Source organism: Mus caroli, unplaced genomic scaffold, assembly GCF_978045245.1.
Source record: "Mus caroli unplaced genomic scaffold, Mus_caroli_1 scaffold_9, whole genome shotgun sequence".
In the NCBI taxonomy this organism is placed as follows: Eukaryota; Metazoa; Chordata; class Mammalia; order Rodentia; family Muridae; genus Mus; species Mus caroli.
The window spans coordinates 76,139,634-76,164,846 of NW_028227264.1; the positions used below are offsets into that span (position 1 = coordinate 76,139,634).

The following is a 25,213-nucleotide window of genomic DNA, read 5'->3' on the forward strand; positions in this document are numbered from 1 at the left end:
ATGCCCACAGTGACATACCTACTTCAACAAGGCCATGCACACTCTAACAAATCCACACCTATTCCAAACAGGCCACATCTATGCCAGTAAGACCATACCTCTTAATAGTGCCAGTCCTTGGGCCAAGCATTTATTTACTAACCATCACAGATTTCATTCATTTCTATTTCCCTCTGGTATTCTCATACTCTCATATGCAAACCCCAATGGTCACTGCCTTTATGTTGTTTCTGGCTAATAAGACCCCCTTTATCCCTTTTGGTATGGTTGGTATCACGGCCATGAATTTATTTCTGTTTACTGGGGAAGGTCTTTGTTTCTTCTTGGATTCTGAAGCCTTGCTGGGCTTAGGACTTTTGGCTGGCAGTTATTTTCTTCCAGAGCTTCAGTACACCATTCCACATGCACCGGGCTGCAGACTCCTGGGCAGGAGTCTGCAGCTGATATAGCGGGGTTGGTATCAAATGGGACTTGACGCGTCTCTCTTTTGCAGACGATGTGCGGTGGTGAGGGCTTTGTTGTATCCATTTCAGGTTCCTGAGGTGTTGGATCTTCTCTGGCTGTCCATATCTTTGCTAAGGAAGTTTCTGGAATATCACTGTATAGATTTGCTGTGCTCTGAGCTTACTCTCTTCTCCTTCAGGGGTGCCTGTGGTGCGGACACTGATGATTGACTGTGTCCCAAAGAGCTCCTACGCTCTTTCCAATTTCTCCCCTTTATTTTGTCTGAAGGTGGTATTTTGAAAGGCCTGTCTTCAAGGCCTGACACACTTAATTCTATTTGATGCAATCTGCTCACCGGGTTCTCTGCTGAACTCCTTATCCGGGTTGGACCTTTCCTCCTTCTCCAAATTTTTGATCAGAACTGGGAAGTATACAGGAGGGTGAGGGTCAGGCTCATTCCCAAGTCTGATCAGCCATGTGTATTCAAACAAAGCAGAGGAGGAGGACACAATTGGCCAAGAAACCTCCAACAGGACTGGTAGTTGTTAAAGCTGTCATTATTTTTTACCACTGCTGGGAGGTTGTCACCTGAGAAGGGACCTTGTGCTCTCTAGAAATGGGATCCTGTGACCCTGATCTGTGGGCTATGGCTGGAGCAGGCGATTTCCTTCATATGAGCTGCCTGCAGTTGCTAGAATGTTCCTAGGCTGTGCATCTTCCATTGTGCTTCCGTCAGCCTGTGGGCGAGGTTAGGAATCTCAAGACTCTCCTCCTACCTTGTTGGTGACAGGGACTGGGACAGCACCCAGATGAGGTGGCAGGATCTGCACAGCAGCTGCCCTCAGTCCTGAATTCCTGTGAAGATACCACCCTGAGTCTCTCCCAGGGTCTCAGGACGAGGGCAGGCCCTACCCTCCTCTCCAAGGTAAGCCTCGTTCTCACAATGAAACCCCTCAGAGGATTTATCAGAGTCACCCCGTGAACCCCAAGACAGGAAAGTCCTGGCCCAGACCCAGAGGCGGTAGAACCCAGATCCCAGTATCAGAGCATGGAACAAGGGGACAGAAGCTGTGGGTCTGTTTAAAGACTCCACGCCTCACAGCTGAAGGTACAGAGATAGTGGAAGAGGATGGAGTCACTATGGAGACATAATGATCAGAAGACGTTTTATTAATGCGCATTGGTCGAGAGTAGTACAGCTGACCACAGATGCAGGGTCATCCAGACAGGGAGGGAAGAGGAAGCCAGCTCTCCTGTGACCTGGTAGAGGAGGAACCTGCTGGGCCTTCTAAGGGGTCGAGCTACACTCAGGTTTCTCTTCAGACTGTATACATCTTTCTTCTGAGCTGTGCCTCCATGAGTAGCAACCACAGGCTGATGGAGGTGTGGTTCTGTGCCCTGCTACCTTAGTGGTTCCTGGCCCTCAGCAGCTGGACTTCTGTCCACAGCAAGCCTGTCTGGAGCAGGCAGGGCGGCAGAGCAGGGACACACTGGAGGTTGGGCCACAGCAGCTGGGCTGGCAGGAGGAGGCACAACAGGAGGAGGTGGGCACACAGCAGGCAGGTCTGCACACTGGGCGACACAGCAGGGACAGGCTGGAGCAGGGCTTGCAGCACACAGGAGCACAGCAGGAGGGCTGGCAGCAGGAGGAGGAGCCAGAGCAGATGGGTGTGCAGCAGACAGGCTTGCAGCAGCAGACAGGCACACAGCAAGGGGATTGACAGCATGAGGACTGGCAGCTAGACTGCTGGCAGCATGATCCAGAGCAGATGGGTGTGCAGCAGACAGGCTTGCAGCAGAGGGTCACACAGCAGGGCTGCTGGCATGGGGAGCAGGTGCAGCAAGCTGGCTGGCAGCTAGACTGCTGGCAGCATGAGGGTGTGCAGCAGGAAGATTGGCAGCAGGGACTGGACACACAGCTCACTGGGGTGCAGACGAGGGTCAGGCAGGGGGCTGGGGCACAGCAGCTGGGCTGGCAGCAGCTTGGCTGGCAGCAGCTGGGCTGGCAGCAGGTGGGGGCACAGCAGCAGGGCTCACAGCAGCTCTCTGGGCAGTCATCCACCTGCCAGGAGGAGTTGGTGAGAGCATCAGAGCAGACAGACATGGTGGAGGCAGCCATGGCAGGATTGACAGGGAGTTGGGAGTGTGTGTGTTGAGTGACTGTGTGAGTGTTGAGCTATTGTGTGTGTTTGTGTGTGTGTGTGTGTGTGTGTGTGTGTGAGGTGCTCTGGGCTCTGGGCTTTTATCCTCCAGGCATGTTTTGCTGCAGGAGGCTCTTCACACTTTCATTTCCTTGTTATTCAGTCTGGAGGATGCTCTGCAGGGCTCAGTCATTAACTCCTGTTGGGCTGGTTGCTCCAGCAATAAACACATCTGGAGGGAAAGCACAGACTTCCTGGGCTGACCCTGTGCCCCCTGTCTGGTGGTGCCTGCCAGGGTACCTGGTGATGATGCTGAGCGCTTAGACTATTGTGTCCTCAAGTCCTGTAGTCCTTCAAGGGGTGGTCCAGCCTGCCTGAGGCTAGGAGAGAGGTGATGGCCCCATCACAGACTTATCTGTCCTGCATCCAGAAACAGCTGTGTTGCAAGAGCATCCCACTCATAGCTTTTGCTCTCCAGTATCCTTAGTATTGTCAGAAGCCTTGATTCAGTGGTGCCCCAGACAGCAATAGACAGAGTTGCCTTCACAGTAACATGTGAGCAGAGATCAGCATTTGCTGCACTGAGTAGGGCTTCTGTGCCACACAGTGTGGGCTTTCTGCCTCATATACATGCTGCAGTTTCTCACATAACCTCTGTCCCATTGACTTCTCCACACAAGTTCATGTGTGACCAGTGTCTTCAGCATCCGGGCCCAGAGGTATGCTATAGTGTTGTGATAGCCAAGGCCCATGACCCCTCTGGACCTCTGCCAGTGACCTGTGGAATGGTGTCCTGTTTGGCACACTGCTTGAGCCATTGAACATCACATCTCCATATTTATCCAGTCATGGCTGTGTTAGGAGTTCGTTCTTTATGGCTAAATAATGTTTTCTAATATAGCTGTGCCACATTTCAGCTCTGTGAGTTGATGGGGACTCGGTCTGCTTTCACCTCTGTGCTACAGTGAGCAGCTCTGCTAAAAATATTCTTACAGTCTCATTTGAACATATCACCAAATCCTTGGCAGAGGTCCGTGGGCAGCAAGAAGAGCTCAGCCTTGTGAGTCTGTGTATAGCCTTGGCCAGACTTCAGGGCTATTTCTATCCCTTGGACCGGGAATGGGCCTCCAAGAACTCTGTCATTCATTTGTGTGTGTGTGTGTGTGTGTGTGTGTGTGTGTGTGTGTGTGTACGTGCACATGTGTAAAGAGTATATGTGCATATGTTTATAAGTCTGTGTGTATGTGTAAGTGTATTGTGTATAAGTGTGTGTATAATTTAATGTGTGTATAACTGTTCATGTAGCAGTTAGAGGACAATTCTTTGGGGTCAATTCTCTCCTGCCATTTATTAGGACCTGGGGCTCAGACTCAGTCTGCCAGACACTCACCTAAGCACCTCTACCCACTGAGCAATCCCACCGCTGGAGCATATTGTTTTGACACATCTATACTCACAGATGCTCTATTCACAATCGGAAGGAAATAGACTCATCCTAAACTCCACCAAGTCATTAATAATAAAGTGTACTTATACACGGTGGAATTTTACTCAGCCATAAATAAGTGGGACATGAAACTGAATGAAACTAAAGGAACTGGAAAAACGTCATATTGAGTGAGTCCACACAGGCTCAGAAAGACAAATGTTCATATAAGAATTGTCTCTCATAACGAACTATAACTTCTTTTTTTTTTTTTTTTTTTTTTTTTTTGGTTTTTCGAGACAGGGTTTCTCTGTATAGCCCTGGCTGTCCTGGCACTCACTTTGTAGACCAGGCTGGCCTCGAACTCAGAAATCCGCCTGCCTCTGCCTCCCGAGTGCTGGGATTAAAGGCGTGTGCCACCACGCCCGGCCTGAACTATAACTTCTTATGTTGACATGTGTGCCCTTCCGAGGGACTGAGTGTGTATGAAGGAGCATGGGAAACTAGGAAGGGGTTGTGGGGTGGGGAGGCAATCAGGCAGAGGTGGGGGGAGCTGGACATGTTATAAACAGGGAGAAGGATAATCCAGAGGTGGGATGGTTTAAGTGGACAAGGAGCGGTGGGGGCAGGGGATGGGGGGCTCACCAAAGCCAAGTGTATATGAAGGTGGTGTAAGGAAGCCTGCTACTCTGTGAATCATCAAGATAAAACGTGCTGCTCCGTCTCCAAGCACTTTGTCATTCCTGAGTTTCACTTGCAGATGCTTTCAGATGCACACTGGGATCAGAAAAGACAAGCGTGTGATTTTGGTGGTTTCTAGTTTGTTAAGGCCTGTTTTGTACCCTCTGATCTGGAGTATGCTAGGTAGAGAGAGTTCCATGTTCCAATGGAAAGAATGTGTATGCTGTGGCTCATGGAATGTGCTGGGGATTTCTGCCAAGTCCTGGAATATTCTGGAGATGTCTGTCAATTCCCTTCCTCTGCTGTTCTAAATACTCAGGTTTTGTAGATTTTTGCCTGCACCACTCACTGCCAGGGTGGCTGCTGCACAGCACAGTAGCTTATTATCAGGTTCTATCACACTTTTGGTTGGAGGATGCTTGCTTTGTGAGGTTGGACAACCATCACTGGGTGGCTATAGGGTAGTAGTCATGTACCTTCGGGATGCACTTACCCCTAGGTCATTTTATAGTTACAGGTTTGTCTCTTCTTTCTGCTGGTCTTAATTCTTTTGATGTAAGTGTAAGCACCCCTACCTGTCTTCAAGTTCCATCTCACAAAGCCACTTTTATCCCCTTCTTAAGGCTCTCAGCCTGGGCAGAGTTCAGGTGCTGTGAATTTCTTGAGGGTGGTATGCTATTGGCTCTTGGTGTTTTGTTTTGTTTTGTTCTTTGTTTTTTTAATCCCATTTAGCTGATCTGTCTTTTACTTGACAAATTAAGACTGATCACATTCAGAGTCATTGATGAAGGTGCGGACTCATGCCTGTTCTCTTCCTGCTTTTCTTCTAGTTGTTCTGTGCTCCTTGTTTCTTTCCTTCCTCTCTCTTTCCTCTGTGCAGTTAATGGCTTATAGAATTGTCAATATTTCGTCTTAGTTAGGGTTTTTCGCTGTGAAAAGACCAAGGCAATGCTTATAAGAAGAACATTTAATTTGGGCTGGCTTACAGGTTCAGATGTTCAGTTCATTTTCATGAAGGTGGTAACATGGCAGCATCCAGGTAGGCATGATGGAGGAGCTGAGAGTTCTCCATCTTCATCTGAAGGCTGCTGGCAGAAAACAGGCTTCCAGGCAGCTAATATGAGGGTCTTAAAGTCATGCCCAAAGTGACATACCTACTTCAACAAGGCCATGCACACTCCAACAAATCCACACCTATTCCAAACAGGCCACATCTATGCCAGTTAGACCATACCTCTTAATAGTGCCAGTCCTTGGGCCAAGTATTTATTTACAAACCATCAAAGATTTCATTCATTTCTATTTCTCTCTGGTATCCTGATTTTCTCATACTCTCATATGCAAACCCCAATGGACACTGCCTTTGTGTTGTTTCTGGGTAATAAGACCCCCTTTATCCCTTTTGGTAAGGTTGATATCATGGCCATGAATTTATTTCTGTTTATTGGGGAAGGTCTTTGTTTCTTCTTGGATTCTGAAGCCTTGCTGGGCTTAGGACTTTTGGCTGGCAGTTATTCTCTTCCATTGCTTCAGTACACCATTCCACACGCACCGGGCTGCAGAGTCCTGGGCAGGAGTCTGCAGCTGATGTAGCGGGGTTGGTATCAAATGGGACTTGACGCGTCTCTCTTTTGCAGACGATGTGCGGTGGTGAGGGCTTTGTTGTATCCATTTCAGGTTCCTGAGGTGTTGGGTCTTCTCTGGCTGTCCATATCTTTGCTACTGAAGTTTCTGGAATATCACTGTATAGATTTGCTGTGCTCTGAGCTTTACTCTCTTCCCCTTCAGGGGTGCCTGTGGTGCGGACACCGATGATTGACTGTGTCCCAAAGAGCTCCTACGCTCTTTCCAATTTCTCCCCTTTATTTTGTCTGAAGGTGGTATTTTGAAAGGCCTGTCTTCAAGGCCTGACACACTTAATTCTATTTGATGCAATCTGCTCACCGGGTTCTCTGCTGAACTCCTTATCCGGGTTGGACCTTTCCTCCTTCTCCAAATTTTTGATCAAAACTGGGAAGTATACAGGAGGGTGAGGGTCAGGCTCATTCCCAAGTCTGATCAGTCATGTGTATTCAAACAAAGCAGAGGAGGAGGACACAATTGGCCAAGAAACCTCCAACAGGACTGGTAGATGTTAAAGCTGTCATTATTCTTTACCACTGCTGGGAGGTTGTCACCTGAGAAGGGACCTTGTGCTCTCTAGAAATGGGATCCTGTGACCCTCATCTGTGGGCTATGGCTGGAGCAGGCGATTTCCCTTCATATGAGCTGCCTGCAGTTGCTAGAATGTTCCTAGGCTGTGCACCTTCCATTCTGCTTCCGTCATCCTGTGGGCGAGGTCAAGGAATCTCAAGGCTCTACTCCTACCTTGTTGGTGACAGGGACTGGGAAAGCACCCAGATGAGGTGGCAGGATCTGCACAGCAGCTGCCCTCAGTCCTGAATTCCTGTGAAGATACCACCCTGAGTCTCTCCCAGGGTCTCAGGACAAGGGCAGGCCCTACCTCCTCTCCAAGGTAAGCCTCGTTCTCACAATGAAACCCCTCAGAGGATTTATCACAGTCACCCCGTGAACCCCAAGACAGGAAAGTCCTGGCCCAGACCCAGAGGCGGTAGAACCCAGATCCCAGTATCAGAGCATGGAACAAGGGGACAGAAGCTGTGGGTCTGTTTAAAGACTCCACGCCTCACAGCTGAAGATACAGAGATAGTGGAAGAGGATGGCAGTCACTATGGAGACATAATCGATCAGAAGAAGTTTTATTAATGCGCATTGGTCGAGAGTAGTACAGCTGACCACAGATGCAGGGTCATCCAGACAGGGAGGGAAGAGGAAGCCAGCTCTCCTGTGACCTGGTAGAGGAGGAACCTGCTGGGCCTTCTAAGGGGTCGAGCTACACTCATGTTTCTCTTCAGACTGTATACATCTTTCTTCTGAGCTGTGCCTCCATGAGTAGCAACCACAGGCTGATGGAGGTGTGGTTCTGTGCCCTGCTGCCTTAGTGGGTCCTGGCCCTCAGCAGCTGGACTTCTGTCCACAGCAAGCCTGTCTGGAGCAGGCAGGGCGGCAGAGCAGGGACACACTGGAGGTTGGGCCACAGCAGCTGGGCTGGCAGGAGGAGGCACAGCAGGAGGAGGTGGGCACACAGCAGGCAGGTCTGCACACTGGGCGACACAGCAGGGACAGGCTGGAGCAGGGCTTGCAGCACACAGGAGCACAGCAGGAGGGCTGGCAGCAGGAGGAGGAGCCAGAGCAGATGGGTGTGCAGCAGACAGGCTTGCAGCAGACAGGCACACAGCAAGGGGATTGACAGCATGAGGACTGGCAGCTAGACTGCTGGCAGCATGATCCAGAGCAGATGGGTGTGCAGCAGACAGGCTTGCAGCAGAGGGTCACACAGCAGGGCTGCTGGCATGGGGAGCAGGTGCAGCAAGCTGGCTGGCAGCTAGACTGCTGGCAGCATGATGGTGTGCAGCAGGAAGATTGGCAGCAGGGGCTGGACACACAGCTCACAGGGGTGCAGATGAGGGTCAGGCAGGGGGCTGGGGCACAGCAGCTGGGGACACAGCAGCTTGGCTGGCAGCAGCTGGGGGCACAGCAGCAGGGCTCACAGCAGCTCTCTGGGCAGTCATCCACCTGCCAGGAGGAGTTGGTGCGAGCGTCAGAGCAGACAGACATGGTGGAGGCGGCCATGGTGAGGGCTGGATTGGAAGTTGAGCGTGTGTGAGTGTGGGAGTGAGTGTGGGATGTACTGGGCTGATGGCCTTTTATCCTCCTCCAGCCTCTGTTTTCCCAGAGGGAGATGCATCTCTTCCTGTTTTGTATCAGGTGCATTGTGGGAAGTTCCTCTTCCTCTCCACACAAGCAAGGCTTCCTTGCAGGTCTGGGGTTGACAGGGAAGAACTCAGCTCTGAGCATGTGAAGGTGGCAGCAGGATTGCTGGTGGCTTCTTTCCAGGTAAATTGTCTGTGGGAAGCTGAGGCCTGGCTTCTGGGAGAAAGCAAAAAAGGTCGAAAGCATGGTAGCTCACAGATCCACCTCTGTTAGTGTGCATGATGCCAGCCACTGGTTGAATCTGGTTGGCACAGCATTTGTGTCCAGCTGGAGGCACCATCCTCTGCTCTTGGCTATAAGGGAGATGAAAAAGGAGGAGTCTGAGGTGTGACAGTGTAAGGTCTCCTCAGAAGTCAGTGTGGTATGAGAACCAGCAAGGCTGAGGCAGGCAGGTCTCAAGGTTGAGGCCAGTCTTGGTTATGTAGTGAAACCCTGTCTGGAAAACCTTCAAGCAAAACCACTTTGGAGACCTGTGAATCTGTGAGCGGCAGCCTCCTGAGTGTTCATTGTCCAGCTAGCTAGCTTTTGAAACCTCATGTCAGATTGTTTCCCGAGTGTCTGTACACGGCACACAGCTAGGCCTGTTGCTATAGGGCTGGATTGGCTTCCAAGATGCACTGCCTGCCTCTCTCTGCTGATACCTGTGCTAACTGTAGTTTATCTGGCAGTGTGCTCTGTAGGAGTCTCCGTCCATGACCATCTTGTGTGTGACAGTCTCCATGTGTCATGAAGAATGTTCAGAATGAAGACTTTTGTGGCCTGGGCTTAGAAGAGAGTGGGGGACAGGACTGTGCCTGCACACTCACACACCCAGAGTTGTGTCCCATGCCATGTCCCCAGTGTTTCAATCTTCTCAGTCATCACAGAAAACTGTCAGGTATTAGCAGAGAGAGGCAGATCAGAGATTCTGGTCCCGGGAGGGAGATTTCTTGGGCTGTTGGACGTCTGTTGTTGTTCAGTGACATTGTCATTGTAGGACATTATTATTGGCATCCTCGGGTGACAGGAAGCCCTGAGCACCCATGAAGGGATGCAATCAGACAAGATCGCAGAACCAAGATGCGATCCCCATCTAATAGAATGGGGAGCATGTTAGGGGTTGGCCAGATGTTGCTGCCTCTTGCCAGCTCTCCTTAGCTTTACTGAGTTGGAGAACTTCCTGGGAGGCAGTGTGGGACTATAAAACTTTTTTTGTTGAATTTATGAATTCCAACTATGCTGGGGGTGGGGTAGGGGTGCCAGTGTCATTAATTCCACAAGAAAGCTTAGGGAGAGTCCCCAGCTATTTCTCTGGGAAGTACATTAAGAGGTGAGAATATTCATGTGCCTTCACAAATTACTAATGTGCATGTCCCCAGACAAGACACATGGTTTCCCACTCCTGGCTCCATTTTGAGAAATATAGGTGTTCAACTCTGGTTTCTGTCTGTGACACATATACTGTGGTGTCTCCCATGGGTGACACAGGCTAGGCTGTGAGTGTGTCCCAGCCAGGCATTGTGTCTTCTTGTCTCTTTTCATAGAGCAGCTTTTCTGCAGTCCATAGATTGTGGGGGAAAGGGACTCTGAGGTGACAAAGTGCCCATGTGTCCCAAGGCCATGACTCTAAGTCTGTGTTGTCCAGGTCCTCTTCCTAAGGCCGTGCTACCAATTCCTACACCCGCATAATGAGTTCACACTCAAGTGGTTGGCTTTATCAGGCATCTTACTCTGACCTGTGTAATGCTGAATATGCTGAGCCCAGGGAGTGGCACTATTTGGAGGTGTGACCTTGTTGGAGTAGGTGTGTCACTGTGGGCATGGACTTTAAGACCCTCATCCTAGCTGCCTAGAAGTCAGTCTTCTCCTAGCAGCCTTCAGATGAAGATGTAGAACTCTCAGCCCCTCCTGCGACATGCCTGCCTGGATGTTGCCATGCTCCCACCTTGATGAAAATGGACTGAACCTCTGAACCTTTAAGCCAGCCCCAATTAAATGGTGTCCTTATAAGTGTTGCCTTGGTCATGGTGTCTGTTCCCAGTAGTAAAACTTAAGACGGAAACCTGCTTGAATGTAAGCAATGCCTGATGGGATAAAAGCACAGTGAAGGGTTTACCTTTGGCAGCCCATGCCAAGGTGTGGCTGCCAAGCAATCATATCACTCAACAGATCTGGTGTAAGAGGTTTACTGGGGGGAGGGAAGAGCAAACTCAGGGTTGGGAGAGCAATAGTGACAGGGAAAAGCAGACAGGGAGACAGAGAGAGAGGGGATAAAGAGAGAAAAGTGGGAGAAAGTGGAGGGAGGGTAAGGGGAGGGAGGAGAGGGGAAGGGCAGAGGAGAGGATGGGAGGGTAAGGGTGAGGGAGAGGGGAGGGAAGGAAGAGGGGAGGGAAGAGGCAGGAAGAAGAGAGGGGATGGGAGGAGAAGGGAAGGGGGAGGTAGGGAGAATGGAAAGGGAAGGGGGAAGATAGGGGATGGAAGAGGGAATGGAAGGGGAGGGGGAGGGGGAGGGGGAAGGGGACAGGAGGGGGAAGGGGAGGTGTGGGGGAAGGAGGGGATGGGAGTGGGATAGGAAGGAGGAGGGGAAGAGAGGAGGGCAAGATCTGAGGTGGCTTGGGGCTCTTTTATCCCATAACACACTGCAGGTGATGACATCAGCAGCTGCTGGTTTCCCGAGAGCAAGCCAGTGGGATTGAGAACAGGCCTGTGGGATTGCCTGTATACTAACAACTCCATTGTTCCATCTGATGGGTCAGGAAGGATAGAGGGGAAACCAGAGGGAATGGATACAAGAATGTCCTTGTGTTTCCTGGAACCAGGAAGAGAGCTGTTCCATTCCCGCTTCCCTCGTGTGATAGGCTGAAGCCCTGAGTGAAGCCATTTTTTTCTTTTCTTTTGGTTGCCTGTGTTAGGTATTTCATCACAGATATGAACAATAACAATACAGAAGGGTGTTCTGTGGCTGTGGATTTATTGTAGCTGCTGATAGCAAGGCAAGTGTCCCATAACAGTCCTGGGACAGGGGACAACAGTGGACCAGTGACTACTGGGAGATAGGAGGGGTAGCCAGTCAGCACAGGGGACATATGGTTTTCCTCTTTTGGGGAGACCATCTATATCAGGTCAGGGTCAGACTGGAGAAGCTCAGAGGGACCACTGGGAGGGACCTGAGCCAGCTTAGCAGGTGGACTTCTGTCCACAGCAGGCCTGTTTGGAGCAGGCAGGGCGGCACAGCAGGGACACACTGGAGGTTGGGCCACAGCAGCTGGGCTGGCAGGAGGAGACACAGCAGGAGGAGGTGGGCACACAGCAGGCAGGTCTGCACACAGGGCGACACAGCAGGGACAGGCTGGAGCAGGGTTTGCAGCACACAGGAGCACAGCAGGAGGGCTGGCAGCAGGAGGAGGAGCCAGAGCAGATGGGTGTGCAGCAGACAGGCTTGCAGCAGACAGGCACACAGCAGGGGGATTGACAGCATGAGGATTGGCAGCTAGACTGCTGGCAGCATGATCCAGAGCAGATGGGTGTGCAGCAGACAGGCTTGCAGCAAAGGGTCACACAGCAGGGCTGCTGACATGGGGAGCAGGTGCAGCAAGCTGGCTGGCAGCTAGACTGCTGGCAGCATGAGGGTGTGCAGCAGGAAGATTGGCAGCAGGGGCTGGACACACAGCTCACTGGGGTGCAGACAAGGGTCAGGCAGGGGGCTGGGGCACAGCAGCTGGGGACACAGCAGCTTGGCTGGCAGCAGCTGGACTGGCAGCAGCTGGGGGCACAGCATGGGGGCTCACAGTAGCTCTCCTGACAATTGTCTGCCTTCCATGAAGCACCTAGGCAGGTGCTGGGAGAGCATATTCGGTTGCCACAACTCAAATTACTGGAGCAGACAGATGTGGTGGATGCAGCAATCACGCAGGTCCTTGTGCAGCAGGTGTCGGTCATGGCGGGGTTGGACCGGGAGGAGTGTCTGCGTGAGCGTGAGTGTGTTGTGTGTGTGAGGCGCCCGGCCCTGGGGTTTTTATGTGCCTCTTGTGTATGCTTCCTCATGAGCCGAGACCATCTTTCCTTTCCTTGTTGATTGTCTTGTTCGCAGACAACACAAGCCAGTTTATGACTGGGAGCGTGGGTCACAGCAGGGACCAGGCACATCCTTATGCTGAGAGTGACCATGTGACACCTTGATTGGGTGAAGCTGGGGCCTGTGAACTTCTCCTGCTGCCTCTCACACTGTCCTTAGGAAGATAGACTCCATCAGACATGGTTCCCATGGCCCATTGTCATGCCCTTCCATGCCACAGGCCCCTCTGTTCCTGCAGACAGTGACCACCCTTATCTCCAGCCTGCAGTGGGTCCTTTTTCCTCTGTCCCACAGATTCAGCAGTCCCTCCCTCCACCCCACAGGCTTTTGTTGCACCACAACTTATTTCAATAACATGCTACTCTGTGGTTGTTGTGTTTTGGTTGGTTGGTTAGTTGGTTGGTTTAGTTTTTGTCTTTAGCTATGACTCAATTCCCTACTGTGGAAGATAACATTCTGCTCTCTCACCCTCCCCCATTCTGGAGGCAGTACTGCTGCCTCCCTTTTTCTTAAATCAGGGTATTGCTGGAATTTCCAACCCTAAGAAGCCCCTATAAAACACACACACACAATCCAGTTATTATAATTATAAGCCATATGCCTAGGTTGGGCAGATCTAACATTGTACTAACTTATTCCTCAGCTGTAAGACCCTTTGCCATTTGTGGTCTCTCCCGGTCACGAGGTTCTGGTCCATCTCAGCTTCTCCTCCTCCTCCTCCTCATTCTCTCCCCCTCTCTGCTGCATGTTTTTCCTCTCCTTCTACCTGACCTTCAAGCTAGAGCCTCCAGCCCCACCTTTCCCCTCCAATGCCCAGTCACCAGCTCTAGCTTTTTATTGACCAGTTAAATGGGGGAGAAGGTTCACGTGATGTCACCTGAGTACGTGATGGTCTGCTTGTCAGGGAACAACCCCTGTTGAGGAGCCAGTATTAACATCAGCATACAGACAGCATCAGGCCAACCCAGTACATCAGGACACCAGCCATTTATTATTTAGTGATACTTTATTTCCTAGCCATTTCAGTATTCTCTTTCCTGAGTGTTTCCGTGTCAGGTGGGCAGGTTTAATCTCTGCACTCATGTGCATTTCAGTTTGCTTTTTCCCTCTTGGGGCTGATCATTTCTGTTTGTGTTTGTTTTCCTTTACTCCAGTCATCATACCTTCCTAGACTGTCCCCTAAGTTGTCCCAAGCTCAGAGGACAAACACCTCCAGTCACTGACTGTGTTATTTCTTGTAAACATCACTTCTAATACTCTGAATTCACAGGCCAGTCTGGTTTGACCCTCCCCTCAACCCTGACTGACCCTCCCTCAGCCCTGGCATCTTTTGATTTTGTGTTAGAGATATTTTGTTGAGAACTATAGCTGTGCGTGCGTGTTTTACCCACATGTATCTGTGTATCACGTGTATGCCTGGTGCCTGAGGAGGTCAGAAGAGGGTGTATCCTAGGACTGGAGTTATAGACTGTCGTGAACTGCTGTGTGGGTGCTAGGAACCTCTCCCAGGTCCCCCGCAAGGGTGTCAAATGCTCTTACACACTGAGCTACCTCTCCAGGCTCCTCCTCTTTGTCAGTGAGCACTGACAGATGTCCACTTCCCTCTCAGAACCACATTTCCTGTATCCTGATGGTTCTGATAAATTGTATTTTCACTTTTATCTGATTATAGGAATTTTTAAGTTTCCTCACTGGTGTCTTTAGTGACCATTAAAAAGTATGTAGAAAAAATTGATTTTTCTTGGTATTGGCTCCTACTTTTATTGTGTTATGATCTGCAAGACATGCTTTGAGTCGTTGGTATTTTTAGGTCATGGTTTGTGATATAAAATGTGATCCTTTTTTGAGAAAGTTCTATGGGGTGTGAGATGAATGTCCACGTCATGGCTGTCAGGTAGAACACTCTGCAGGTGTCTGTTAAGGCCATTTCCTCCGTGGTGCATTTTAGCTGTGAATTTTCTTTTCTCATATTTTGTCTCAAGGATCATCAGTTGGAGAGAATTGAGCAGTGATCACATCCACGTATCTGGACACCTGTAACTCTTTATGTACAGTAATGTTTGCTGTTGTATTTATTTTTTAACTGAGTTGCGCTGGTTAGTTTTAAGTATTAACTTGACACAACCTAGGATCACCAGGGAAGAGGGGTTTTGTTTTGTTTTGTTTTGTTTTGTTTTGTTTTGTTTTTCGAAACAGGGTTTCTCTGTGTAGCCCTGGCTGTCCTGGAACTCTGTAGACCAGGCCTGCCTCTGCCTCCCAAGTGCTGGGATTAAAGGTATGTGCCACCACGCCCAGCCTTTTTTTTTTTAAGATTTATTTATTTATTTTATGTATTTGAATACACCATTGGTCTCCTCAGACACACCAGAAGAGGGCATAAGATCCCATTACAGATGGTTGTGAGCCACCATGTGATTGCTGGAAATTGAACTCAGGACCTCTGGAAGAGCAGTTGGTGTTCTTACCCGCTGTGCCATCTCTCCAGCCCCAGGGAAGAGATTCTTAATGATCAGATTGGCCTGTGACGTTGTCTGTGAGAGTTGTCTTGATCATTAGTAGATGTATGAAGAACCAGCCCATTGTGGGTGGCACCATTCCTTAGGCAGGGCAGCCTTGAATCACATGAAAGAGAAGAAAGCAAGCAAGGATTTATGTGTTTATATTCTCTTTCTCCCTCCCTCCCTCCCTCCCTCCCTCCCTCCCTCCCTCCCTCCCTCCCTCCCTCCCTCCTTTCCCCCTTCCTCCCTGCATCCCTCTCTTCCTCCTTGTGTGTGTGTGTGTGTGTGTGTGTGTGTGTGTGTGTGTTTTCTTGACTAGGGATATAATACTTGAAGTTCCTGCCTTGATTTACCTATAATGATGAACCTGAAAATTTAGACGAAATAAATCTCTTCTTCCCATAAGTTGCTTTGTATCAGAGTATTTATCAGAGCAATAGAAACCAGAATATTGGGGCTGGTGAGATGGCTCAGCAGATAAGAGCACTGACTGCTCTTCAGGAGGTCCTGAGTTCAAATCCCAGCATCCACATGGTGGCTCACAACCATCCGTAGTGACATATGACACCCTCTTCTGGTGTCTAAAGACAGCTACAATGTACTTACATATAATAAACAAATTCTTAAAAAAAAAAAGAAAGAAACCAGAGTATTGGTATATCAAGACATATATTCTTACATTTATTTACATTTATTTATTTACTGTGTATGTGTGTGTGTGTGTGTGTGTGTGTGTGTGTGTGTCTGTGTCTGTGTCTGTGTGTAGGTCAGAGGAGAGTTTGCAGAAGTTGGTTCCCAAATATCAAACTCAGGCTGTCAGTCTTAGTGGCAAGCTCCTTTACCCACTGAGCCAGTTCATTGGCCCCAAAGCTGTTTCTAGACGACAACCATCAGCTTGGGCATCTGATGTAACCTACTGGTCTGGGTCTTTAATTAGAAACCTGAGGTCATTTACATTCAGGGTCCCTGGAAAGTGGCTCTTACTGATTTTGTTTGGTGTTTCCTGTTTGGTTTAAATACTGTCGGGCCTTTTATCTCCCTCTTCCTAGAAGGGTTTGCTGGTCACAGAGTTGAACATTGGACTTTTGCCTTCGTTCTCCCTAATCTGTCCGCTCCTGTCACTCACGGTCATGTGGAGGCTGTGCTTAAGCCACCTCCTTTCCCTAGAAGTCAGTATATTGTAATATCATTTAAATATTTATATCACATACTTCTATTATTTATTTTATCACGATTCATCATTGTCATCACTTCTCTGGTCTGGATTTGCCAGTGTTTGAACTTTCATTGTCTTTTTATAAACAATTGATTGGTTTTATTTACATCTCCAGTTCCTTCCTTAGTTATTTGTCTGTTTATTTTGTGTGTGAGTGTAGAGGCCAGAGAATGACATCGGTGTTTGCTTTCACCATTCCCACCTGCCCTTTTTGAAATAGGATCTTCCCCTGAATCCAGAGCTCACTGATTCCAACAGACTAGCTGGCCAGGGAGCCCCAGGGACCCTCCTGCCTCTGCCTTCCCAACACAGGGCACACTGCCTCACCCAGCTATTTAAAAACTCTGGGCTTCAGGAGAGCAAACTCAGTACTTCATTAATGTCTGGACCTGCCCAGTTGTCTTGTAAAATTTAAAATTTCCCTTTATAAAAATTCATTTTTAGCCGGGCGTGGTGGCGCACGCCTTTAATCCCAGCACTCGGGAGGCAGAGGCAGGCGGATTTCTGAGTTCGAGGCCAGCCTGGTCTACAAAGTGAGTTCCAGGACAGCCAAGGCTACACAGAGAAACCCTGCCTCGAAAAACCAAAAAAAAAAAAAAAATTCATTTTTGGAAGCTCCTGTGATTTCGTGGGTCGAAGTCGTAGTTACTTTCAATCTTGTTCGTTTATATTGCCTAAGGATTTGATTTTGTTCGGAGTCCTGCCTCTCTCTCCCACTTTTTGAGTTTGCTGGAGAGAATGCCTTTGTATTTCCCAATGGTGACTTTCTTTTTTATGGTTATGGGTTTGTTTTATTAACTGTGGTTCAGGAGAGTGGTGTTGCAATGCCTTTCTTCTTAGTACTTTATTATACATTTTCAGCCGCAGACGATACAGAACATAATACACCAAGCACGCATGAGCCTCACAGGCCGGATGGCGCATCTCAGCACTTGCTGATCTGCCCGGCTTCCTGGGAACCATAGTTCCTCGGCTCTCGAGGGAGCCTCTGTGTAGCACCCTCTTGCTTATCCCTGAGTGTTCTCATAGACACATTTTAGATTTTAGAACTGCAATGGCCATCACCCTCCCTGCAGGTGTCAGTGGGGAGGGGAGTCTCTCTCTATCAATCTGTGTGCTTTGGCCCCACGATGACTGGCCTCTGTGGCTGCGATGACAGCTGGCCATGGCTGCTTTCCACCTTGAGGGTACCAGCTGTCTCTTCTTCCTTTATGTCTTTTTGTCATGGGTGGGAATGGCCAACTTGTGTGACCTTTGGTCACAAGGCATCTCTATAAATACTCACGGCCATCTTGCTGGTTCATTTATTTTTGTTTCACTGTCAATTCAGAATTTGGGTCCTTTGTCAGTCACATACTCTTTGTGAAGGGAACCATCACCAGTAGATCCCAGGACGGATGTGTCAGGGGCTTGAGACTGTGAGACCCCTTCTGGACCCAGGGTCTCTTTCTAGGGCATGTCCTCTTCCTCCTCTTTTATAGGAGGAACTCTATGGTGCTATAGCAAAGAATAGAAGGGCTCTAAGGAGCTGTGGTTTGAAGGTGGCAGATTATTGCCATCAATTTAGTGTCAAGATACCACTGTGTGGCTCTAACTGCAACAGGATGGATCAGGCCATGGGTGCAGGCTAGAGATGGTGCCTTCAGCCAAGAAAAGGAGCTTTGGGCCAAGTCCTGGAAAGAAGAGAACTAGGACTCTCCAGGGGATGTGCCCCACCCACAAACAAAGATAGATGACCCAAGCACACCTATCAGAGGGTACTTTTAGACTTTTGACTAGAGTTTCTGTGACCTGGTCATCAAACACTCCTATCATACAGCAAAATCCCACAATCCCTCAGGAGAGCAGGTATCCAGCCATGCTGTTTTTATAAAGGTCATAACCCAGGGAGACAGTATGGTAGGAACCGCCAAGATCCAAGTTCTCTACAGAGAACATCTCCCATTATGTCACCTACCAGGATGGGGACATTAAAGGGAGTGAGGGTAGCCAAAGCCACTCCCAGAATAGGTGCGACTGTCAGAACCATACCCCTGTGTCCCTGAACACAATTGTATCCCTTGGACATAACTGCAGACAAGGAAGGCCTGCTCCTGACGCCGTGGAAGGGGATACACCGTGGAAGGCTCAGTGCCCTTGTGAGCAGCCACAGGAGGGAACTCAAGCATTGTTAATATGAGCAGCGAGACAAGCTTGGTTAAGTTTGTCAAGAGTTTATTGTAATTTGACGGGTGCAGCTGAACGGGACAGGGGTGAGAGGCTGAGAAGCCAGAACAGTCAAGCCCTGTCACAGACCCAGGAAGGTGGCTGAGAGTCCAACTTCAGAAAGCATCTGCTTTGGAACACACAGAGCTGGGTGATAGAGGGCCATGCTCCCCATAGCAGCAGGGCCACTAAGAGCCCTACTAGGATATTCACGAGTCAAGAGCTGGGGCTTCTTTCCAAGTGAGGGAGGGGTGAGCAAGTGACAGTCAAGGGGCCTGCAAGACCCTGGAGAAGCAAGGTAGACAATTTCTGGCTATTAGCAGAGAAGCCAGGGGGTCAAGTGAGAAGGAGCTCACAAGCTCCCGGGTGACAACAGCATCCACTCAGCAGCTGGATTTCTAGCCCAAGGAGAGGCCTCAGCAAGTGCTGCAGGAGCAGGCAGGGCGGCACAGCAGGGACACACAGGATGCTGGGCGACAGCAGCTGGGTTGGCAGGAGGAGGCACAGCAGGAGGAGGTGGGCACACAGCAGGCAGGTCTGCACACTGGGCGACACAGCAGGGACAGGCTGGAGCAGGGCTTGCAGCACACAGGAGCACAGCAGGAGGGCTGGCAGCAGGAGGAGGAGCCAGAGCAGATGGGTGTGCAGCAGACAGGCTTGCAGCAGACAGGCACACAGCAGGGAGATTGACAGCATGAGGACTGGCAGCTAGACTGCTGGCAGCATGATCCAGAGCAGATGGGTGTGCAGCAGACAGGCTTGCAGCAAAGGGTCACACAGCAGGATGGCTGGCATGGGGAGCAGGTGCAGCAAGCTGGCTGGCAGCTAGACTGCTGGCAGCATGAGGGTGTGCAGCAGGAAGACTGGCAGCAGGGGCTGGACACACAGCTCACTGGGGTGCAGACAAGGGTCAGGCAGGGGGCTGGGGCACAGCAGCTGGGCTGGCAGCAGCTGGGGGCACAGCAGCAGGGCTCACAGCAGCTCTCTGGGCAGTCATCCACCTGCCAGGAGGAGTTGGTGCGAGCGTCAGAGCAGACAGACATGGTGGAGGCGGCCGTGGCAGTCCTAGGTTGGAGTAGAGTGCGTGAGTGAGTGCGTGAGTGTGAGTGTGTGAGGGGCTGCGCCATCGGCTTTTATCCCCCTGTGCTGTTGTTGGCTTGTCCTCCCTTCCTTGTTGGTGAACCCTGTGGCCATCATCAGGGTGTTTGTTTGCCTGGGATGTTGTTGTCAGGTCTGTTTCCTGCCTGTGTCTCCGGCCGGAAACAGTGATGGAGCAGTGGCTATAGGTGAGGCTCTGTGAGCAGTGAGGTTGGGATATCATACGTGGGACTTGTCCCAGCCATCCTACGGCTGCAGAGATGTCATCCAGCCATGGCTGGCTGCCAGGATCCTTGCTCCCTCTGCAAGAATCAGTGCCAGGGGAGCACTGTCCTCGCCTAGTACCCCTCCCTGAGTCCAGCTCTGCATAAAGACAGTTATCACTTTGTGACAGTGTCTGGAGGCCAGAGGCAGTCAATGACCCATCTACAGCCATTGAGTTGAGGGTGCAGGCACTGGTCTGTAACTACCACCCCTACAGTGACTCCTCAGCTCCTACACCTCTCTGTATTGTGCTATGACTCCATCCACTCTGCTCCGTGCCTGCCGTCTACTCTGTCCTTCGTTAGGGCTGCAGGATGGTGAGCTTGGCCCCTCCCTGCTCAAGAAGGTTATCGGTTTCCAGCTGTTTTGACTCATCCTGAAAACAAGTCTCTCGGGTTCTAACCCCAAGAAGCATAAAGTGCATGCTCTGTTGAAACCACGGGAGCATAGCATGGGCCAGGAACCCACAGAATTCTCTTGTCTCACTGATCAGTGCTCTGCAGCCACATCACCCAGCCTTGCCTCTCAAGCGCTGGGATGAGTATCTATAGCCACTGCTTTATGAGTCTCATATCACACAGAGCTCAGTGCAGAAGAGGCATCAGGAGGTTAGTCTTCATCTGAAGCCAGTGCTGACCAGTGTCTCACTACATGTATGCACACGCATGCACATGTATGCACACACATGTGCAATGCACATATTCAGAGCCCATTCTCCACATCCTAGTGGTTGTCACCTGGCAGCCATGGGCAGTGATTTAGCTGACCAGTTGCTGCTGGGATTCACACGGGATCCATTTCCCATGAGCCTCTCTGGTCATTGCATGTGCAACACAGGAGCTTGTCCGATGTGCTTCTGTCCAATGGTCCTTGAGCCATCCACGTGGAAGACTCATTACCATAGGCCACACCAGCAGCAGAGCTAGGCCTGAGCTTGAAGACTGTCTGTGAGGTGCACTTGGGGCGTCAGCATTGGTCATGGGCATTCCCTGGCACAATGACATCACAGCCCCTGAAAACGTGGTGCCAAGGTGACCCTGATTAGGCTTGTTTTCGGGAGGAGTCAAAACCAGAAGGCAGAGCCTTATTATTACATTCTCCCACCCAGTTGAGGACATGTGACTCAGGGTTCCTTGCTCAGTGCATATCCATAGATGGCCACAGAAAGATCACAAGTAGATTTGGGGATGCAGATCAATGTTAGAAAGTAAAAATCAGAATCCACAAATGGTGAGGACTGACTTTTTGCCTGTCATCCATCCAACCACCTGCTCATCCACACATCTACTGCTCATCCATCTCTCCATTCATCCATCCCTCCATCCAGCCACATGTCTATCCGTCTGACCATCTATCCATCTACCTATCTATCCATCTATCCATTCGCCTATGTATTCCCACTTCCATCCATCTATCCATCTATTCATCTATCCACCCATCCACCTACGCATCCCTCCATCCATCGACCCACCCATCTATCCATCCATCCATCCATCCATTCATCCATCCATCCATCCATTTTATCTATCTATCCTCTATGTGCATATAATATGTATGTGTACGCATAAACTTGTCTCTACACGTACAGAGTTCAACAACACAAACTGTTGATCTACCACGTTCTTTAGCTTAATTCAAGAAGTTCCTTTCATGTAACCCTGTAAAGAACAAAGCTGAGCCAAGCCCTGATGGTCCCTTTGAGCAGATCTCTTTCCTGCTCACATCGCTATTGAGACATTTAAGACCGAGTGCCTCAGTTTTTCTTCAGCTGTGGATCCTCATCTTCCTCAGGCAACCCTAACTATGCACAGATTGTGAGGTGCAGCTTCTTCTACAACAGGGGGAGCTCTCCCAAGACATCAGCATCCCTGGGGCAGCTGCTGCAGTGCTGACCCTTGCTACGGGGCATGGCCCACCACACTATAAATCTGCACATGAGCCCAGGGGCAGGGTCTGAGGCAATCTGTCACAGTCACTGGGCAACATCACTTTTGCCTTTGTATACACTGCATGCTGAGCCTCAGAGGCGTTCTGCACTGAGAACTGATTCTAGAAACAAGACTCAGAGGTCCCCTGTGGTGGGACAACCCATGGCTATCTCTGGTGTTGTCCTTGGGAGTGAAGATGTGGGATATTTAACACACAGCCTCTAAGGTTCCTGTTTGCAAAGACGCATCTTGTCCAGCTCAGGGTGGGGCCACCCAAAGGTGAGGAAGACCAACAGATATGCATATACTCAACATGTTTACAAGGTAAAAGACAGTTGTCAGCTAAACAAGGAATAGTGTTAATGAGACTGCTGCATCACCAAACAAGGAAGGGGACAGCCAGGGAGGAGAATAAAAGCCAAGGGCTCAGCACCTCACGTACACACACACTCACACACATTCACTCAACACACACTCACCCTTCTCCCGCCAACCCCGCCATGGCCGCCTCCACCATGTCCGTCTGCTCTGATGCTCGCACCAACTCCTCCTGGCAGGTGGATGACTGCCCAGAGAGCTGCTGTGAGCCCTGCTGCTGTGCCCCCAGCTGCTGCCAGCCCAGCTGCTGTGCCCCAGCCCCCTGCCTGACCCTCCTCTGCACCCCAGTGAGCTGTGTGTCCAGCCCCTGCTGCCAATCTTCCTGCTGCACACCCTCATGCTGCCAGCAGTCTAGCTGCCAGCCAGCTTGCTGCACCTGCTCCCCATGCCAGCCATCCTGCTGTGTGACCCTTTGCTGCAAGCCTGTCTGCTGCACACCCATCTGCTCTGGATCATGCTGCCAGCAGTCTAGCTGCCAGTCCTCATGCTGTCAATCCCCCTGCTGTGTGCCTGTCTGCTGCAAGCCTGTCTGCTGCACACCCATCTGCTCTGGTTCCTCCTCCTGCTGCCAGCCCTCCTGCTGTGCTCCAGTCTGCTGCAAGCCCTGCTCCAGCCTGTCCCTGCTGTGTCGCCCAGTGTGCAGACCTGCCTGCTGTGTGCCCACCTCCTCCTGCTGTGCCTCCTCCTGCCAACCCAGCTGCTGTGGCCCAAACTCCTCTGTGTCCCTGCTATGCCGTCCTGCTTGCTGCAGACAGGCCTGCTGTGGACAGAAGTCCAGCTGCTGAGTCTATCCCCGGATGAATGCTGGAGAGCCAGAGATCACAGAAGAATGTACCCATTATGGGTGACCATGGCAGTGCTCTCCTCTGCCCCTGCCTCTCCAGGTCAAACGATCTCACCTCGTTGTGACCATCCCTCCTATGAATACACGTGTGCCTTCTGAGCAATAAAGATGCAGACTGAACCTATGTAGACTCTCATGGTCCTCACTGGTATCTCATAATTCCCCCTTTGCACAGCAATCCGCTGTCCTTTGGAGGCAATTTGTGCTCATTCAGGAAACAGCGCCCCCTGTCATCACGCTTGGTGACTGTGCCTCCTCTACATAATGCCAATCAAACCTGAGCAGGCCCTTCCGTGCTCCCTGCTTCCCACAGCAGCTCAGGTGACACTTCAGGTGCCTGCCAAGTGCTGCCTCAGCTCCCCTGTGGTCTGCCACTGTCCCATGTTTAGCAGTGTGAGAGTGTGTGCTAGCACCTGGAATCAGGTCTGGCATGTGTCTGTGAGCAGACCTCTCCCTGCCCTTGGGTCTAAATGCAGAGACCTTCAATGTGTGGGAGGATTTGGGCTGTAACTGAAGGGCAAACACACTGGCTGGGCACACAGGTCAGGCACACTGGGAAGTCTATGATGTCTTTACCATCCTAGAATCTTGTTTTGGATGAGACCGTGTTGGCATCCTGGGATGGTCCTGACTCTACTCCAGCAACCATCAGGTGAACTCAGCTTGCAGAGGGTGAAGGCAGGAAGTGATGCTCCTATTTCAAGTTCTTGTTCTAGGATAGGCAGGTGTCTTGGCAGCAGGTGTTCATGTGCCTGGTACTAGTCACAAGCTCAGCATGTGGCTCACAGTGCCTGGGACCAGGATTAAAACAGCTCCTGATCCCAGTCTATGGGAAACGCTTTGGCCTGCCCTGACTGTGGGAAAAGAATACCACCCCAGTCCGGGTGCTAATACAACTGTTGAAGTCCACATAAGCAGGAAGAGGTCAGTGTAGACACGAGCAACCCTGCCCCACCCTGATATGTCACATCCTTGTGTAGCCATTGGGGGCGGCCTGAGGCCTGAGAGTATGAAAAGTTTCACACTGAGTGAAACTTTCTCTTTAGTTCTTTATTCAATGGAGGCTACTGTCTAGATTCCCGGACAGTTGGCAGCAGCACAGGGGACATTGCCTGGCATGGGCTGAGGTCCCTAGAGGCCTGTGCTCTGCCTGCACCCTGGGAGGTGGCAGAGTCTGTAGAGACGGCTTGGGTAGGGATGTGTAACCATTCAAGGTCTTTGACATAGTATCATGGTTTGAATTTGTTTGGCCCAGGAGTGGCACTATTAATAGTATTAATATTAATTAATATTGTTGGAGTAGGTGTGTCACTGTGGCGTGGGCTTTAAGACTCTTACTCTAGCTGCCTGGAAGCCAGTATTCTGCTAGCAGCCTTCAGATGAAGATGTAGAACTCTCAGCATGTACCATGCCTGCCTGGATGCTGCCATGTTCCCTCCTTCATGATAATGGATTGAACCACTGAACCTGTAAGCCAGCCCCAATTTAATGGTGTCCTTATGAGAGTTGCCTTGGTCATGGTGTCTGTTCACAGCAGCAAAATCCCTAACTAAGACAGACAATGTGGCTGGATGGCAGTGGTTCCATCTCTTTCCTTCCAAACATAAAGTTAATTGTCTTCTCCACTTCCTGTTCTTGTCATGACAAGCATCCTGTCCACAGGCCCAAAGCCACCAGTTAGCCCACCATGGACTGACACCTCCGCAACCATGAACCTAAAGAAACCAGTGATCTCAAATATTGTTTATATTGATGGAAAGCCACCTCATTCAGTGAGGCCATATCTATCTTCCCTTCTACCCTGCCATGTCCTGAGGTCATTTCTCACCCCTGCCCCCATATGACTGTGATGGCTACCAGACATAGGCTGGGGGCAGAGGCACTGGCCTGGGGACTCCCCATTGCTGCACCACCCAATGAGGGATGTCACACTGCCCTGCCCTGACTGAGCCTCATCCAGACCTGTAGGTCAGTCATCAAGTCAAACACTTACCTGGCTCTTATTTTATTCAATACAACTATCTAACAGATAAGACAATAGACTCATCCCATTTTCTCAGTGAGAGTCACTTGCTGAACAGAGCTCAGCAGCAGGACTGGAGACCCAGTCAGGAGACTGCCCCACATGATAATCCAATGAGCTCCAGCAAGGGGCTCTAATCAGGATTTGAATATCCTTTGCAGGTCTGTGTGGACAGAGCT

At 50.5% G+C, this 25,213-nt stretch overlaps 6 protein-coding genes across 11 annotated transcripts in view; 2 read left to right on the forward strand and 4 right to left on the reverse strand.

Moving 5' to 3' along the window:
* Positions 1 to 25,213, forward strand: part of Tspear (thrombospondin type laminin G domain and EAR repeats) — a 205,471-nt gene that overhangs the window by 114,053 nt on the left and 66,205 nt on the right. The gene's annotated exons all lie outside the window — the stretch shown is intronic.
* On the reverse strand, positions 1,868 to 2,563 carry LOC147002677 (uncharacterized). 5 transcript variants are annotated; one of them, XM_085842924.1, is made up of 2 exons: positions 2,465 to 2,563; positions 1,868 to 2,416 (listed from the first exon to the last, which is right to left on the reverse strand). In XM_085842924.1, exons 1-2 carry the CDS (start codon positions 2,561 to 2,563, stop codon positions 1,868 to 1,870), a joined length of 648 nt encoding a protein of 215 aa, XP_085699050.1. The 5 variants fall into 5 exon arrangements, with proteins under 5 accessions (XP_085699050.1, XP_085699054.1, XP_085699053.1 ...); XM_085842928.1 differs by having other exon boundaries at positions 1,868 to 2,128; positions 2,231 to 2,563; XM_085842927.1 differs by having other exon boundaries at positions 1,868 to 2,138; positions 2,214 to 2,563.
* On the reverse strand, positions 7,708 to 8,385 carry LOC147002678 (uncharacterized). 2 transcript variants are annotated; one of them, XM_085842942.1, is made up of 2 exons: positions 8,280 to 8,385; positions 7,708 to 8,234 (listed from the first exon to the last, which is right to left on the reverse strand). In XM_085842942.1, the coding sequence occupies exons 1-2, from the start codon at positions 8,383 to 8,385 to the stop codon at positions 7,708 to 7,710; spliced, it is 633 nt and encodes a 210-aa protein (XP_085699068.1). The 2 variants fall into 2 exon arrangements, with proteins under 2 accessions (XP_085699068.1, XP_085699069.1); XM_085842943.1 differs by having other exon boundaries at positions 7,708 to 7,968; positions 8,068 to 8,385.
* On the reverse strand, positions 11,683 to 12,444 carry LOC110303468 (uncharacterized). Its single transcript, XM_021174564.3, has one exon. It carries the CDS (start codon positions 12,442 to 12,444, stop codon positions 11,683 to 11,685), a length of 762 nt encoding a protein of 253 aa, XP_021030223.1.
* LOC147002679 (uncharacterized) lies at positions 18,916 to 19,548 on the reverse strand. Its single transcript, XM_085842952.1, has one exon. The coding sequence runs from the start codon at positions 19,540 to 19,542 to the stop codon at positions 18,916 to 18,918; it is 627 nt and encodes a 208-aa protein (XP_085699078.1). The 5' UTR covers positions 19,543 to 19,548.
* Positions 22,290 to 22,952, forward strand: LOC110303475 (uncharacterized). Its single transcript, XM_085842947.1, has 2 exons — positions 22,290 to 22,592; positions 22,692 to 22,952. The coding sequence occupies exons 1-2, from the start codon at positions 22,290 to 22,292 to the stop codon at positions 22,950 to 22,952; spliced, it is 564 nt and encodes a 187-aa protein (XP_085699073.1).

Bases quoted from the DNA above. Each gene is read 5' to 3' on its own strand.
- LOC147002677 (XM_085842924.1), bottom strand. From the start codon at position 2,563: ATGGCTGCCTCCACCATGTCTGTCTGCTCTGATGCTCTCACCAACTCC. The intron at 2,417-2,464 runs GCCCCCACCTGC...AGCTGCTGCCAG, and splicing joins GCTGTGAGCCCTGCTGCTGT to CCCAGCTGCTGTGCCCCAGC.
- LOC147002679 (XM_085842952.1), bottom strand. From the start codon at position 19,542: ATGTCTGTCTGCTCTGACGCTCGCACCAACTCCTCCTGGCAGGTGGAT.
- LOC110303475 (XM_085842947.1), top strand. From the start codon at position 22,290: ATGGCCGCCTCCACCATGTCCGTCTGCTCTGATGCTCGCACCAACTCC. The intron at 22,593-22,691 runs GTCTGCTGCACA...GTCTGCTGCAAG, and splicing joins TGACCCTTTGCTGCAAGCCT to CCTGTCTGCTGCACACCCAT.
- LOC147002678 (XM_085842942.1), bottom strand. From the start codon at position 8,385: ATGGCCGCCTCCACCATGTCTGTCTGCTCTGACGCTCGCACCAACTCC. The intron at 8,235-8,279 runs GCTGCTGCCAGC...GCTGTGCCCCAG, and splicing joins GCCCTGCTGCTGTGCCCCCA to CCCCCTGCCTGACCCTCATC.
- LOC110303468 (XM_021174564.3), bottom strand. From the start codon at position 12,444: ATGACCGACACCTGCTGCACAAGGACCTGCGTGATTGCTGCATCCACC.